General features: G+C 56.3%; 2 protein-coding genes across 3 annotated transcripts; one reads left to right on the forward strand and one right to left on the reverse strand.

The window, feature by feature from the left end:
- Positions 1-37: 37 nt before the first annotated feature.
- Positions 38-13,391, reverse strand: HAGH (hydroxyacylglutathione hydrolase). Of its 2 annotated transcripts, XM_070460903.1 has the most exons (10): positions 13,282-13,370; positions 12,929-13,070; positions 10,639-10,811; positions 10,070-10,134; positions 8,031-8,148; positions 6,863-6,971; positions 6,083-6,186; positions 5,462-5,563; positions 2,093-2,172; positions 38-1,694 (listed from the first exon to the last, which is right to left on the reverse strand). In XM_070460903.1, the coding sequence occupies exons 3-10, from the start codon at positions 10,741-10,743 to the stop codon at positions 1,595-1,597; spliced, it is 783 nt and encodes a 260-aa protein (XP_070317004.1). In that variant the 5' UTR covers positions 10,744-10,811; positions 12,929-13,070; positions 13,282-13,370; the 3' UTR covers positions 38-1,594. The 2 variants fall into 2 exon arrangements, with proteins under 2 accessions (XP_070317004.1, XP_020742061.1); XM_020886402.2 differs by lacking the exon at positions 12,929-13,070 and having other exon boundaries at positions 13,282-13,391.
- A 144-nt stretch (positions 13,392-13,535) lies between these two features.
- Positions 13,536-14,915, forward strand: FAHD1 (fumarylacetoacetate hydrolase domain containing 1). The gene has a single exon (XM_020886403.2). The coding sequence runs from the start codon at positions 13,800-13,802 to the stop codon at positions 14,463-14,465; it is 666 nt and encodes a 221-aa protein (XP_020742062.1). The 5' UTR covers positions 13,536-13,799; the 3' UTR covers positions 14,466-14,915.
- The last annotated feature ends 739 nt before the right edge of the window (positions 14,916-15,654 follow it).

Below are 15,654 nucleotides of genomic sequence, written 5' to 3' on the forward strand. Positions count from 1 at the left end.
GGGCGGCATCAGAGGTGGGAAAGAGTTGCTAAACAGGTTGCTAAACACAAAAAACATTTTTTGTGAAGGAAAAAATATACATTTGACAACATCAAGAATTTGTTCAACAGACACCAGAGAGTGAAACCGGCAACAAGCTAGGAGAAGACTGCAAACACGCAGAAACAAAGAAACCATACAATATGCAACGTGAAACAGAGGACTCCTAGTGATCAACACTGGTAGCGACCAGTGAAGAAACCCGGGAGCAGAGGCAGTCCCCAGGAAGGAAATCCCAGCAGCCCGTGAGCGTGTGGAAGGGGGTCAGGAGCCAGGCAGACGCATGAGCAGCCTGCAGAGCGCCTCCTGTGCCCCAGACCAGCGAGGATGAGGGTCTGGCACGTGGGGAGGCGCCCTGAGCGCAGCGGGAGCTGCTGAGAAGCCCCACATCCCCGGCGCAGCCGCCGCCAGGCCTGTGACTGCAGGGCACCAGCCAGCGGAGTGAGGACGCGCCCCACCGCCTGGAGGCAGCACCATCACAACTGTGCCAAGAGGAGCGCTCCCTGCTGAGCGCCCTGGGCTCTCGGAGGATGAGGAGGGGAGCAGGATGGTATGCGTGTTCCTCCTCACGTTTCTGTAGATGAGCGACGCAGGCCCAGGCTGCTGGGGGCCAGGGGCCTCTGGCAGCGGGTTCCGGGGAGAAGCGCTCACCCCGGTGCAATCGCTGTGCTGCTGGCGGAGCTCAGCATCCCTGGGAGGGGCCACCAACACTAGCCGCCTGGAGGGACGGACGTGGTGCCCACCGCGACCCTCACGGCGCGAGGCCGCAGCACGTCCTGAGGCTCCTGCGCCCGCAAGTCCAGTCACTGGTACAAGACCGAGGTCAGCGCCAGGAGGGCCTGTGCAAACCCCCCAGGTCTCCAGGGAGCTCAGGCTCCACAGAGAAAGCATCATGGTTGGAGAGGAGCCCACACAGGTGGTGTGGGGTGACGCAGGCCCGCTCAGCTGGGACAGGATCTGAGGGATCCAGGGAGACAGTGACAGCCAGGCCATGCCATGACCCGTCCAGAGGAGGCATCAAGGGGGCATCACCGCAGCAGGTGGGACCAGAAACTGGCCCCTGGAACAGTCTCGGGACGGGTGGCCTTCACAGGGATGGCGCCCAGACCCCGCCCCACGCTGCGCCCGGCCTGGGGTCCCCTGCACGTCAGCACACACACGACCCTGGACACAACCCGTGAGGGGCGGGGAGGGGGTGGTGGTGCCAGGCATCCGCTCGCAGGGGCAGGAAAAGGGAGAGTACCCACCCCAACAGGGCATGCTGGCTTCGCCGGGGCCAGAGGGAGCAGCTCTTCCTGGGGTGTCATGTGGGGGCTTCACACGGCAACCATGGGGGCACCCATGGAAAGGTCGGCGACAACACACGGTCTGCAAGCAGAGCTCCCAGGAATACACACTTTCTAAACTTCTTCTCTTATAAATATGCATTAGAACATTTGATAACACAAGCAAAGCGCTCTGCAATTAATTTAAAATTAAACTGAGACTGAGCTTCCTGCAGTCGTGGCCGGAGAGGCACCCGGCACATCTGAGTGCCCAGGAGGCCCGCGGCCTCCTAGTCGCGCGGCACCTTGAACTGGTCCTTTTCTTTGCGGATGGCCCTCATGGTGGTCACGGGGTCCGTCTCGCCCGCATGCTGCTGCACCGTCTTCTCCCTGTGAAGCCAAGCGCCAGGCTGCACCCCAGACCACGGCCCCACTGCCCCTCCCAGGGCACCAGGAAGAAAAGAGCCTGGAGGCGGCGGCAGCCAGTGGACAGCCCAGGCGTTCGTCACTGCGGGAGACGTGCTGGCCGAGCCAGTCCTGCTGTGACCCAGCGACGCCCGCTCCACACGCGTCCGGCATCACCCAGCATGTGGATGTGCCCCGAGCACAAGTCTCATCACCTCTTGATGGGGACCCAGGGTCAGAAAGGACCCACACCCTCTCCGGGGCACCAAGAACAGTGCCCGCTTTAAGAAACAGCATCTGCTTCGTTGGCCGTGCTTTAAGGAGACTCAGGGGCGTGGACCCTTCCCGGGTGCCTGCACGCAGCAGGGGCCCCACGCCCTCACCTCACGCGCATGAACGGGTTGTAGGTGAACTCCTCGGCAATGGTGGACGGCACCGTAGGCTCCCCAACGCTGTACTTCTCCTGCAAGACAAGTGGGTCGCTTTAGTGTGGAAGCTTCTAAAGGGGATGATTGAGCAAGCCTTCACACGTCGTCTGCCTGAGAAGATCCAGTGAGCACACGGTCAGCATGAACACAGGCCCTTCCCTGCCCATGGAGAGGGCACGAGTGCTCCGACCGCCACCATGACCCAGAGGTGCAGGGGGACGGGGGGCTTTCTTGTCATTAATACAAAGCTTATGTTTTGTATTAAAGAAGTCATAACCAGCAAAAAGGCAGGAAACAGAAACTACAGCCCCACCCCCAGGACAGTACGTGGTTCGTGAGCGTCTCACTGCCAAGAACGGTGCAGCAACCAGTTCCTGGGATCCCTCCCTGGGGTGACATCCCCCAGAGGGCGGCTGTCATCACGGGGTGCTCAGACAGCTCGTCACCTCCACTCGGGATGCCCTCGCTCCTGATCAACACTGACCAGGGCAGATGAAGAGAAGATGCAAACGGGGATGTCTGGCCAACTGTTCATGCTATAGAAACGCCTACAGGAAGCAGGTCAGAGTTAATAGCTGAGGGTCTCCACCCTCCCCGCAGCCCCTGCCCTTCTACTGCTGGGCTCGCCCTGAGGGCCACGGGGCCCAGGAGTGGACAGCCGCTGTCAAAAGCCACACGCAGGCTTCCTGACCATTAGGGGCCCTCATTCCCAAGGGTCCCACTCCCACCCACACTGTGAGCAGTGGCATCAAGACGCCTTCAGGGGCTTCCCTGGTAGTCCAGGGGCTGAGTCCATACTCCCAATGCAGGGGGCCCAGGTTTGATCCTTGGTCAGGGAACTAGATCCCACATGCTGCAACTAAAGATCCCGCCAACAGCAACTAAGACTCAGTACAGCCAAATAAAAGAGGGGAGATCACTACAGATCTAGCAGATATTGGAGGGGGTGGATTAGATCATACTGATCTAAAAGTTAAAACTATAAAGCTTCCCCAAAAAAAGGAGATTTTTTTTTTTAACTTTGGCAAAGCAAAGCTTTCTTAAATGGGAGATAAAAAATATGAACTACAAAAGAAAACATGCTGTACATCATCAAAATTTAATGTAAAAAAAATTTGCTTGCTCTGGAAAAGACACTGTTGATAAAGTTAAAGGCAAGTCACAGAACGAGAAACTTCACAATACACATATCTGAAAAGAACTTGTATATAGCATAAACTTAAAAAAAAAACTCATTATTCAACAAGAAGACAATCCAGTTTTTTAAATGGGGAGGAAATCTGAACAAACACTAAACAAAATGACCAATAAGCATATGGAAAGATGGTCAAAGTTATTATGCGCTAAGGAAACAAATTAAAGCCACAGTGAAACACTACTGCCTACGCAGGAAGATGGCTAAAATGAAAAGATCGGCAGTACCAAGGGTTGGTGAGGGCGTGGGACACCCGAAGCTCTCCTGTTTCACTGGTGGGGAAATAAAACAACACAACCACATATCACACAAAGCCCTGCACAGAGATGTTCACAGCGGCTTTATTCACAATGGCCAGTAACCAGAAAATGTCTGTTGGCAGGTGAATGGATGAGCAAAATGTGGTATGGTCAAACAAAGGAATACCACTCAGCAATGAAGAGGAATGAACTGATACCTGCAGTTCATTCACATGAGTGAATCTCAAAATTATTCTGCTTCATAAAAAAAAAAAAAGACGAGTACACTGTATAGTTTCATTTATATGAAATTCTAGAAAACGTGAACTAAGTTCTAGTGGCATCCTAGAGCAAGGCAGAGAAAACGAGACATGAGGAAGCTTTTGGGGGTGGAGATGTTCTAAATCTTAAATAGTGGGAGTCACTTAATCTGTCAAAATTCACTCAGTTCTTCATTTTAAATGGGTGCAATTTCTTACATGTGAACTAAACTTCCAACAAGCTTGAAAATAAAAAGGGAAACTATGAAAACTGTCAATAAGTTTGAATACCTTGCTGAAATTCCTTGAAAGACACTAGCTGCTAACAAAACTAAATCAAGAAAAGGTAGCCCAGAAGAAAATCTGACAGCCCTACACAAATTAAAAACATCAATTCATAACAAAAAAAATCTTTCCACAAAAAAGAATTCAGTGTCCAGAAGGCTTCATTAGTGATTTCTAACAAACCTAAAGGAAAAAATAATAACAACCACAGAAAAGTTCAGTAAACAAGAGGAGGCACTTCCAACTCTTATTTTTGTGGCCAGCTTTACCTTCATATTAAGACCAAAGACATGACAAAAAAATAAAACTACAGACCAATATCTCTTAAGAACACAAACACAAAAATAGACACCACCATGACTAAGGTTTGTCCAGAAAGCAAGGTTGGTGTAACATTTGAAACCAACTGATATACTTCTCCACATTAACAAGAGTAAGGGAGAAAAAAAATACATGATTACATAATAGAGGAAGAAAAATCATTTAACAAAATTCAACATCTACTCATGACTAAACTCTCAGAAAACCAGGAACATATGTGAACTTCATCAACTTGATAAAGAGAATTTTAAAAAAACTCACAACTAAAATAATTAGCTTCATGGTGAAAAACTGAATGCTTTCCCCCTAAGACTGGGAACAAGCCAAAGGTGTCCACTCTCACCATGTCTACTTAACACTGTCCTGAAGACCTAAGCCAGTGCAATAAGGCAAAATAATAACTAAATGTATATTGGAAACATATTGGAAAGGAAAAAACAAAACTATCTTAATGTTGATGGCATGATTGTGTGCTAAGGAATCTATGAAAAAGATGCTAGACTAAGTCAAGCAAAGTCACAAGGACGCAATGTCAAAATACAAAAATCAATATTTCTAAAGACTCGATAATCATTTCCAATAAAACCCATATACGTGAACTATTTAGGAACACCTTTGACAATGTGCACAAGATCTTTAGTCTGAGAATTACAGAGGACACCTGCAGGACACACGCGACCCTGGGACGAGCCACAGGGCACGCTGGGGGCCGAGGCGGAAATGATGCCTTTCAGACAAGCAGCCTCCAAGGTGGTCTCCCCAGGCGGACAGGGGCCGGCACCTGCTGCTTCAGCCCCCCCTGGCTGCTGGCTGAAAAGGATCCCAGGCCCAGCCCAGACCCTCGAGTCAGAAAGGATCTCAAGGAGACAGCCAGGGCTCTGGCTCTGCGTTGGGCTGGAACCCACCTGGGCTGCTGCCGCCCGCTCTCCCGAGGGGCCCTTTCCGCCCGCTCTGGAGCCAACGCTGTGAGCACCGTGCTTCAGGGCACCCAGCCCACAGGACCCCCCGCCTGCAGCCCGCTCACCTTGGCCCAGGCCAGTTTCTCCTGGATGGCGGTGTTGTTGGGCTCCACGTGGCGAGCAAACTTGAGGTTGTTGATGGTGTATTCGTGGCCACAGTACACTCTCTGAGGACAAAGCCAAACACGCCAGCTCTGCGGAGGCTTGTGAACCTGCCCTCCAGCCCCTCAGAGACAGCGTGAGGGGCCTGGGCCCGTCCGGGGGCGGCACCCAAGAGATGTCCCTCAAGATAAGCACACGTCCTGAGTGCGTGTCGCATCTGTGTCAGTCACTCAGTCGTGTCTGACCCTTTGTGACCCCATGGACTGCAGCCCACCGGGCTCCTCTGTCCATGGGATTCTCCAGGCAACAATTCTGGAGTGGGTAAGCCATTCCACCTCCATGGGATTTTCCCAACCCAAGGACTGAACCCACATCTCCTGCATTGCAGGCGTGTATGTTAAATGACAATAAAAAGTGCATTTAAGGAAACACGCGCTTCCAGAAGCGATGCTTCTGCTGTGCTGCTCCTCCCCATGCAGGAAGGCTCGTGAGACCCCAGGGGCGGGGAGCTGGCCCGCGGGCTCCGCAAGAGGTGAGGGGACAGGGCCTTGCTGCCACCGGCGAGCAGACAGGACACTGCCTACCGTGTCTGGAGGGAGCCGGCCCAGGACCTCGAGCAGGGCTTTGTACATCTCATCTGCTGTCCCTTCATAGAACTTCCCACAGCCAGCCACAAACAAGGTGTCACCTGTGAGGCAGGACAGCGTGGAGCTGGGGGGCTGCGGGCCATGCACACCCCCATTTGGGCCGCTGCTCAGCTCCACGGCCGGGCTCCTCTCTGCCCCCTGTGCTGACCCGGCCACAGCCCCGGACCTGCCCCCCACCCGCCAGGGCCCAGGGCCCCCCGAGTCTGGGTGCCACCCTCTCCACGCCTTTAGCCTCCCGCCGCACTGACTGGCCCCACCAGGCCCCAAACAGCTGCTCAGATGCAAGCCCGGCTGCCCCCCTCACTGCCCATTCCTATCAGCGCTGGCTCTGAGACCACCCGCAAAACCCAAGTCTTTCCCCACCTGTCCTGAAGCCCCTCCCAGGCCAGGCCGTCCTGTGACCCCTTAATTCTGACAGCCAGCACCATCTTGCCAAATGCCCACAACCTCACTGGCCCCACCTGGACCCTCCAGGGACCCCTCACACAGGATCACAGCTCCCAGGGCCTTGGAGATGGGATGGAAGCCCAGCCGGGAGGGGACACTCCGCCCAGGACCCACCAAGGCTGCCCGGCCCCTGGGTGTGTTTGCGCCGAGGCCCAGGCTCCACCCCGAGCGCTGAGGTCCATGCAGAGCCCAGCCCAGAAGTCTGCCTGGCAGGATATGCTCTCTGCTCTGCCCAGCCCCGCAGCTCACACCTGGGAACGCTACACTCACCTGTGAACACAGCAGGCGGCTCGGGACTGTTGGGCTTGGTCACAAAGTAACAGATGTGTCCAGAAGTGTGGCACGGCGTCGACAGGCACTTGACGCTGAGAGACCCCACCTGAAACAGCACACAGGCCTGTGTCCCTGCGTGCAGGGGCCCGTCTGCAGGCTCGCGGGCTCTCCCAGACCCCACCAGCCCCCCAGCGTGAGCTGCCATCCAGGGCGATCGGCCTTCCGTGGCCGCCGCTCCGCCCTACAGGGTGGACCTTGCGGTGACCATGGGACCCAGGCCCAGAGGTGCAGGGACCCCCATGAGCCGGTGTTTGCTGGCGTGCCCAACCAGGGGGCTGGTCCTGTCGTCTCCTCAGAGCCAGGCCAAGTCTGAGCTAGGCGTCTTGCTGGGAAGACGGTTTTCTCGTAGTTGCCTGGCCTATTGTTCCCTTCTCCAACTCCACCCCAGCCCCAGCCTTTACTTCAGAAACGTTCTAACCCACCCAAATCTGAAATGATGTTTCTGTGTGCGCTCTGCCTGGGTCACCAAATGCTAACAGGCCCACCTGTGCGGCAGCTGCTGTCCACACACGTCCTGACACGCTGCCCCAGATGCCCAGCTGCCTCTCCTGAGAAAAGGCCGCCCTGCCATATAACCTCACTGTCGTGCCCTCCCAAGAAATCCACCACTGATGTGAAAGAGAATCCCAGAGTCTGTATTTCAGTGTCCCCAGGCATCTCAAGGGCTTCCCCGGTGGCTCAGTCAGTAAGGAATCTGCCTGCAAGGCAGGAGACCCAGGTTCGATCCCTGGGTGAGGAAGATCCCCTAGAAGAGGAAATGGCAACCCACTCCAGTATTCTTACCTGGAGAAGCCCATGGACAGAGGAGCCTGGTGGGCTACAGTCCATGGGGTCACAAAGAGTCGGACACGACTTAGTGACTAAACCACCAGGTGTCCCAAAACCATGCGTCTGGCTTCTCCCTCAGCCAGTCACCATCTGCACACTGACCTGCTCACCAGACTCTCTGCAGAGGCACTGTCCAGGCCGGGCAGGCCCCAGAGCGCGTCCGCCTGTGTGCAGGCGGGCCTGTCTCCACAGCTGAGCCCTCAGTGGGGCGAGCCAGGGGACCACCAGGAGGAGGCGGGCACAGCCCACCTGAGCCCTGCTGTCAATCACTCCTCACCTGCAGTGTGGACAGGTGTGTGACCTTGTGAGTCAGGGCCCCAATCCGGTCATCACCCCCGTACACCTTCAACCCAGGCTCCAGCTTGACCAGCTTCTCGTTCCCGCCAGCGTGGTCCCTGGAGGTCAGAAAGGGGCAGCTGGGGCTGCTGCTGATACAATGGGGGTGTGCCCACTTCCACACCCCGACCAAACGGAGTTTTTATTTTGCCCAGCTATGTTTCTCTGAAATAGAAATGTTTCTTCCTGTTCTTGTCCACCATGTGGCTCTGCTGAGTGAATGTTCTCAGACAACCCGTCCCCACCAGAGGCCCCTACCACGCCGCCGCCGTGCTGATGGAGCAAACTGCACACCCCTGAATAATCCCTGTGCCCCCAGCTCCCAGACTCCAGGCACACCAGAGTCACCTGGGGTCTGGGAACACCGAGGCCTGACTCCCAGCCACACGTGCTGATGCCCTGGGCACCCTGATGCCCTGGGCACCCTGCAGGCTGAGTTTTAAAAGCCGTCAGGTAACTCGGAGTCACAGCCCAGATGGGCCCACTCCGAGCAGATCTAAACCACCACCACCCAGCTGCCAGGGGGCAGTGTCACCAAGGGACAGGCCGGCGCAGAATGACCTCCCCAGGAGCCTCGATGGTGCAGCCAGTGGCGAGGTGCCCCCTGGACACACACACAGGAGCTCCCCACGCCGCCCAGTTCAAGAGAAGGGCTCCGGGCCACAGCCTTGCTGGGGGAGAAATTCACCAGGGAAAGCCCTGTGGGGCCCTGAACGCGGGGCAGGGCGGGGGTGTCCTGCACCTGAAGATTAGCCTTTCCAGGCCAAGGCGGGGGCTTTCCAATCGCCAGGGCACACCTGCTCCTCACTACACACTGACCCACAGGCCCCGCCACAGCAGGGCTCCGAGATAAGAGCAGGCCGCCCTCGGCCCCTCCTTGCCGGGCTGATACATGCAGGCCGGGCCAGACGCGAAGCACACTCAGCGCTGACCTGGGAAACGCCGCCTGGAAGTGGCAGGTTGGCGTGGGCCACACCCTGCAGCTCACTTTGGGGCCTGGTTTAGTTTGTAAGGCACCCCAATGTGGGAAAAGCCACATGTGACGCAGGGGGTGCTCAGTGCAAGAGAGTCGCACTGGGGGAAGTCGGGAGGCAGGGGCCCCGCAGCTCACGGAGGCCACACTAGGCAGAGCTCACGAGAGTAACCACAGGGCAGCCAGGAGCCGCCGCAGGCCTGAGCCCCTAAATCAGGAAGTAACGCCTGAGGCCCCGGAGGCTGAGCCATCCCGAAGGGCCGCAGTGACATCAACCAGCAAGTTTCCAACACTTAACAGACTGGCTAACCGCATCCACACGACACTCCCACAGATGTTGGAAGGCCTCCCTTTATCCCAGGTCACGCCCCGAGCTCGGCCAAGTGCCACAGGAGCAGGTTCAAAGACGCTCGCTGCCCTTGGGCAGTTATTTGGAAAAGAATATTCAGAGCCAAGTAAAGATTTTTTTCCTAGCTTTGAAAAGCCTCAAAAGTTCCAATAGGGCCCTGGGCAGGCAACTCTAGACCTAAGATCCAAACATCAGAGCTTTTTCCATCCTTTAGCTTTCAAGTATCTAAAAAATCACAAACTCTTCAAAAATGACAGCCTGATTTTCAAAAACACTAATGTCTAGACCAGTTTATTTTCCAACATTGAGGCCAGCTTCCCACCACGCAAGTTCAAGAGCTTGCAAAGATGTTGCTAGAGGCCCACCCATAGCCCCAGGACCCCAGCATGATTGAGTCTCTGCCCTCAGGGACCCGAGTCGCCAGGCCTGAGGGATGCGGGGCAGCAGCACAGAGGTGGGTGCCTGGAAGCCCCGTCAGAGCACTGCTGGAGCTGACCCTCAGCTCACAACCACGGAGGGGAGAAGGGCTGCCAGGCCCCCCGTGGAGGTCCCCCAGGAACCTGCATGCCCTGGCCCACCCGCCCGGTGGCCGCTCCTCCTCGGGGCATGGGCAGCACAGCTGTGAGGCCCAGGGGAGGTTGGGCCCCGGAGCACTCACCAGTGGTGGTGGGTGGTGAGCACTGTGGTCAGCTTCACGCCGTGCTTCCTCACCGTTTCCACCACCTGCAACCAAACAGGCGGCAGCGCACAGGCCAGTCACGCCCCGGCCCCGGCCCATCCATCGGCCTGCAGGTGGGGGTGCCCGGCGAGCTGGCCTGCCTGCTCCGCCTCCAGGAGGGCAGGGCGACGAGGAAGCCTTTTCTCTCGTGATCCGTGGGGCAGCTCAGGCTCCACACGACCTCTCCAAGCCCCTCCAGCCAAGACCACCCCCTAAAGGTAGTGTGCCAAGGGGCACAAAGCCTGGAGGAGGCGGCAGTGCTGGAAGGGCCCCTGCCTCTCCTGCCCAGGTTCTCTGCACGCAGGAGCCCTTTCCTCAACACACCAAAGCCTTTGGTGGCCTCCAGCCCCTCACTGCTCCTTTGCCCTGATAACTGAGTGGCGGGACACTAGTTCCTTTTTCAAAAACCAAATGGGTTAAATCCTGTTTAGCTTTGGCCGGGTTGCAAGGGCCCTGGGTTATCGAACTCATCAGGAGACGGAAAAGGGGTGCTAGGCCTGGCCTCCCACCTTCTGGGGCTGCACTGGATCCACAATGGCCGCCTCCTTGGTGTCCTCATCAATGAGCAGGTACATGTAATTGTCGGTCAGAGCAGGCAGTAACTCCACCTTCATGGCGCCCTGATCCACGGTCAAGCTCTTCCTTAAACCCGAGTGGTAGAGGCTTCCCAGCAGGGCTGGACCTGAAGACAAAGTGCAGTTCCAGTCAGCGTCCACACGAGGCCACGCTGGGCCAAGACTTCAAAGCCAGTGCTCAGCCCCGCAGGACAGGCATCCGCGGAAGCAGTGTCCCAGGGACGCAATGTGCGGAGCCTCAACGTGAGGGGTTTTCTAAGTTTTCTTAGAAAAGAGGAGGATACCCTCATTAACCACATCCATGAGGAGAATACAGAACACGGCTCATGTTCATATTCGTGGAAATTGGCTCTTTCACACTTAGAGTCCCTCTTTTCTTTCTAGAGAGCTCTAAAAGGACACGAGAGCCAGCCTGACTGCAATTCAAACCTCTGTGAGAGGCGCCTACAGTCAGCTCTGGGGTTGTTCACACCTGATTCAGAGAAAGACAAAGAGGGAAACCCAGAGTGGAAGCGCCAGGCAGGCTCTTCCCCCTCTCTGCGAGCTCAGGGAGCCCGAGGCCCCTGCAGCGACTCACTGCCCTTCTCAGGCCACACGCCAGAGAAGAAAAGAAGACTCACTCCCAAATGGCAGGGACTTGAAATCTGGATGATGCATAAACCCCCTCTCCCACAGCCTGAGATATGGGAGAGCTGGCCACATCTGTTTGAGACTCCAGTGTGCAGGACACAGAACCACTGTCCAACCGAGGCAAAAGAGGCAGCCAGGGTGGGCTGGGAGTGACCACAGAGCAAAAGCATCCTGTGCCCCAGAGACAGGGGCCAAAATACTTTCCACAACGAAGCCCCTATTTAGTCTAAAAATTCATGAATGCCCCAATAATACCTTAAATCTTAGCATGACAGGGATTAAAATTGCAAAGGGTGACAGAAGACAGCAGTGAGATTCTGGAGTAGGTCAGTGCTGGGATGGGGCCTCTCCAAGAAAGGGATCCAGAAAGTGGGCGGCATACACACACTGACTGACTGACTGACAGAGTGAGTGAGTGACTGGCTGGCTGACAGTGTGGCTGATTGACAGACTAACAGATAGACTGGCTGGCTGACAGACTGCTTGCTTGATAGAGACTGACTGGCTGACTGACAGGACACCTGTAATGCAGAGTTCGCAGTCATCTACCATGCCCAGGGAACTGCCTGAATTGCAGCGTTAAGGGACACAGAGGTGTGACAACCAGTTGGGCTTTATCCAGGCCCTTCTCCTCAGGCTCCGCAAGAAAACCTATTTTTCTACAATTGGGTTTCTGGGATATGCCACCTGCTCTCAGCCCCAGTATTCAGCATCTGAGCCCCAGGAGGACTACAGAGCAGAGTCAGGGCCGAGTCTTGAGATACACGGCATCCGGCTTCTCTGGACCTGGGAAGCTCCTTCCTCACCACAGCAGAGTGCTGGGCCCCCTCTTAACGAGGCAGCCACACTCCTGCTGATCCCCTCCAGTCCCATTTGCACCACCTGCCTGCCTCCAACACAGAAACTCAGCTGACCCTTTAACGGGTCCCTACATGGAAAAACCCAGCTCTTTCCTTAGATATGGTGACACACCATGCACTCCAGATGCCTTCTGCTCTGGGTGAGGTCTGGACATGGCCAAGGAGGGCTTCCACCTGCTCCTTCTCCCCACCCAGGGCTGTGGTCACTCAGCTCACTGCTCCAAAATCTCAGCTTAACCTACTACCCCTGTTGCTACATCAGCCCGATAAGGTATCAGGAAATAAAAGGCGATTTCAAAATCAAGGTCAAAATATTTCAAGCAAGCAAGAGGTAATAGGGTGAAAATCGAATCTGACAGCTGTCCGAGCAGGGCCCTGGAGGTCAGGCCGTCCAACGCCTCCCGTTTTAGACGCTAGGATAGGAGAACTAGGAAGGGCAAGGGTCCAGCAGCTCGCCGGCCACAGTTCACGTGAAAAGCCAGGATCCACTTCGTGGAGCACACACAGCACGCAGGCCGTGCGGATCCAGGCGCGAGTGCATCGCCCCAGGGCTTCAGAAGTGCGCGGCTGCATGGGGCGGGGCGGGGGGGGGGGGCGGTGGATGCGCGAGGGGGAGCCCTCGACCCCCGCAGTCCGGGAGGAGGGGGTCGCTAGCTGGCTGCCAGGCAGACCCCGGGGAGGCAGGCGTCCCAAGACGGGCCCCCCGAGCGCCCCCGCAACACACATTTCCTTACCTAGCACAAATCCGTTAGCACCCCCCAGCTGACAAGTTACCCAACTCTGTCTTCAGCCCTCTCAAAGGCTGACTCAACTGCTGGGTAGCCTTTGCTCGACCCCAATCGGCCTGCCCGCCGGCGTCAGCGAGGGCTTACAATCCTGTATCAATAAAAAACAGCGTCAGCCTCGGCGGCCCCCGCGCTGCACCGCCTCGGGGAGCGCGGCCGGCCCAACCGCCGTTAGCCCGGCTACGACGCCGGCCGGGCAGCTCGCCTCGCCTCCGCAGGCCCTGCCCCGGGGCCCTGACAGGCCAGCCCCTGGGCGCCCCGGCCTTCCCGGCCCCGCGCCGGCCCCGCCCCGGCCCACCTACCCAGGCCGAGACGGGCGCAGGCGGCTCCCAGCTCAGCGACGCTCCAGCAGCCGAGCAGCCCGCGGCCCAGCACCATGACCGGAGCGGCTGGCAGGCTGCGGCGGCGGCGGCGGCACGAGGGGCGGGCTGTACCCGCCGGCGTCCACACACCGCGGCCAATCAGCGCCCGCCGCCCCGCCCCGGCCAATCAGCGCCCGCGTTCCAGCCCCTGCCCCCCCCGCCCGCCCCGCCCCCCGGCCAATCAGCGCCAGCGTCCACACCTGACCCTGCCCCGCTGAGGACCTGAGGGTGATCCGGAAGGCACCTGCTCCAGCCACCGCCTCTCTGCGGGGACCAGGCCCGGCAGCCCCCGGGCAGCCACTGGACAGCTGCTGCCGACAGGACGAGCGCCGCGACTTCCGGGCACCCGGCGGAGTCCGCGGCCCGGCTCCTCGAGGTAGTTGGTCCTCTCCGGCTAGCCGTCGGCGTCCGTGACCGGCCGGGCAGGGTCCACGTGACTCCGGGCAGCGGGTAGGAGCATGGCCGCCGGCAGGCCGATGTCCCGCTTCTGGGAGTGGGGGAAGAACATCGTGTGCGTGGGCCGGAACTACGCGGACCACGTCCGGGAGATGCAGAGCGCCGCGCCCAGCGAGCCGGTGCTTTTCCTGAAACCGTCCACCGCCTACGCCCCCGAAGGCTCGCCGGTGCTCGTGCCCGCCTACTCCCGCAACCTGCACCACGAGCTCGAGCTCGCTGTGGTGATGGGCAAGCGCTGCCGCGCAGTCCCGGAGGCCGTGGCCATGGACTACGTGGCCGGCTATGCCCTGTGCCTGGACATGACCGCCAGGGACGTGCAGGACGAGTGCAAAAAGAAGGGGCTGCCCTGGACTCTGGCCAAGAGTTTCACGGCCTCTTGCCCGGTCAGTGCCTTCGTGCCCAAAGAGAAGATCCCTGACCCTCACAACCTGAAGCTCTGGCTCAAGGTCAACGGTGAACTCAGACAGGAGGGTGAGACATCCTCCATGATTTTTTCCATCCCCTACATCATCAGCTACGTTTCTAAGATCATGACCTTGGAAGAAGGAGATATTATCTTGACCGGGACGCCAAAAGGAGTGGGACCCGTTAAAGAAAACGATGAGATTCAGGCTGGCATACACGGTATCCTCAGTATGAAGTTTAAGGTGGAGAAACCAGAATATTGAATGTGTATTATACAAAGCACCCTAACCTGTTAACATATGTTTCAGGGGGAAAGGAAAGGAGAGACAAAAGCGAGCAAATGTTATTTAATTAAACGTGACAATCCTTTAATAATAAACCAATATTTAAAAATGATTGGATTGCTATGCCTCAACTCAAGGAAGATGGACCCTTGGAGAAAAACCTGACCTAGAAGAGCTGGGCCAGAAATGGAAATGAAAAACAGTGTCTCCTAGGAAACAAGAAGTCAGATATTCAAAAGACTTACTTTCTTTTTCTAAAACTGGACTGGATTAGACTTTTCAGTGGGTCATTCAAGGACCACGTGTTCAAGACTTAAAATCTGCAAAGGATGAAATGCATGTTTCATCAGTGTTTCCCAAAGTTCCTTTATGATCATGAAAACCATCTGGAGGTATTTATAAAAATAAAAATTTCCAATTACTGGACCATCCCAGGTGCAATGTGTTATTTAATGGACTCAATCTCTGGCACTCCAAGTGATTTATGGAGAAACACTACTCCACATAGTCAGTTAAAGTTTTATTTAATAAGTGAGCAGTTAATGAAGACCTCACTCATTTAGTTAGGGTGTATATTCTGGCCCATAGATTCTGAGTTTGGGGAATAATTTTGAAACTGTTGTTTCCTAAGTAAATATGCTATCTTTTGTGAGGTCTAAAAGTGTACTTCCCCTGCCAGTAGTGGTTATGAGGGACACATCCTCACTAAGGGGCTTCAGACCTTGGTCTTTGGCCTTTGGTTTCCTGAGCACTGTGCTTTATTAACAGAGTTGATCAGCACCTGTACTTCACACCCAGTGATAAGGAAGCTTCAGGGAAATAAAATGACCTGGAAGTTCTGCTTTTACATTCCCCTGCCCGCCTCTCTGGATTTTCCAGGTAGCTCAGTGGTAAAGAATCTGCCTGCTAATGCAGGAGACGGGTTGGATCCCTAGTTGGGAAAGATCCGCTGGAGGAGGGTATGGCCACCCACTCCAGTATTCTTGCCTGGAGAATCCCATGGACGAAGGAGCCTGGCAGGCTACAGTCCATGGGGTTGCAAAGAGTCAGGCATGACTGAGCACTCACACACACTTCTCTGCAAAATACTAGGTGAGATGCACCACTGTCAGAGTGCCTGGTGGAATCCTTTAGGCTTAGGCAGGGGCTCCTGCTGTTAGCCTGAACA

The sequence above is a fragment of the Odocoileus virginianus genome, chromosome 33 (assembly GCF_023699985.2).
Source record: "Odocoileus virginianus isolate 20LAN1187 ecotype Illinois chromosome 33, Ovbor_1.2, whole genome shotgun sequence".
Taxonomy (NCBI): Eukaryota; Metazoa; Chordata; class Mammalia; order Artiodactyla; family Cervidae; genus Odocoileus; species Odocoileus virginianus.

What these genes read in the sequence shown, in the direction of transcription:
- FAHD1 (XM_020886403.2), top strand. Translation starts at nt 13,800, where the DNA reads ATGGCCGCCGGCAGGCCGATGTCCCGCTTCTGGGAGTGGGGGAAGAAC.
- HAGH (XM_020886402.2), bottom strand. Translation starts at nt 13,357, where the DNA reads ATGGTGCTGGGCCGCGGGCTGCTCGGCTGCTGGAGCGTCGCTGAGCTG. An exon ending in GCCGGCTCCCTCCAGACACG is followed by an intron (nt 5,564 to 6,082) that starts GTAGGCAGTGTC and finishes CTTTGTCCTCAG; the next exon opens with AGAGTGTACTGTGGCCACGA. An exon ending in AGAAACTGGCCTGGGCCAAG is followed by an intron (nt 2,173 to 5,461) that starts GTGAGCGGGCTG and finishes CTTGTCTTGCAG; the next exon opens with GAGAAGTACAGCGTTGGGGA.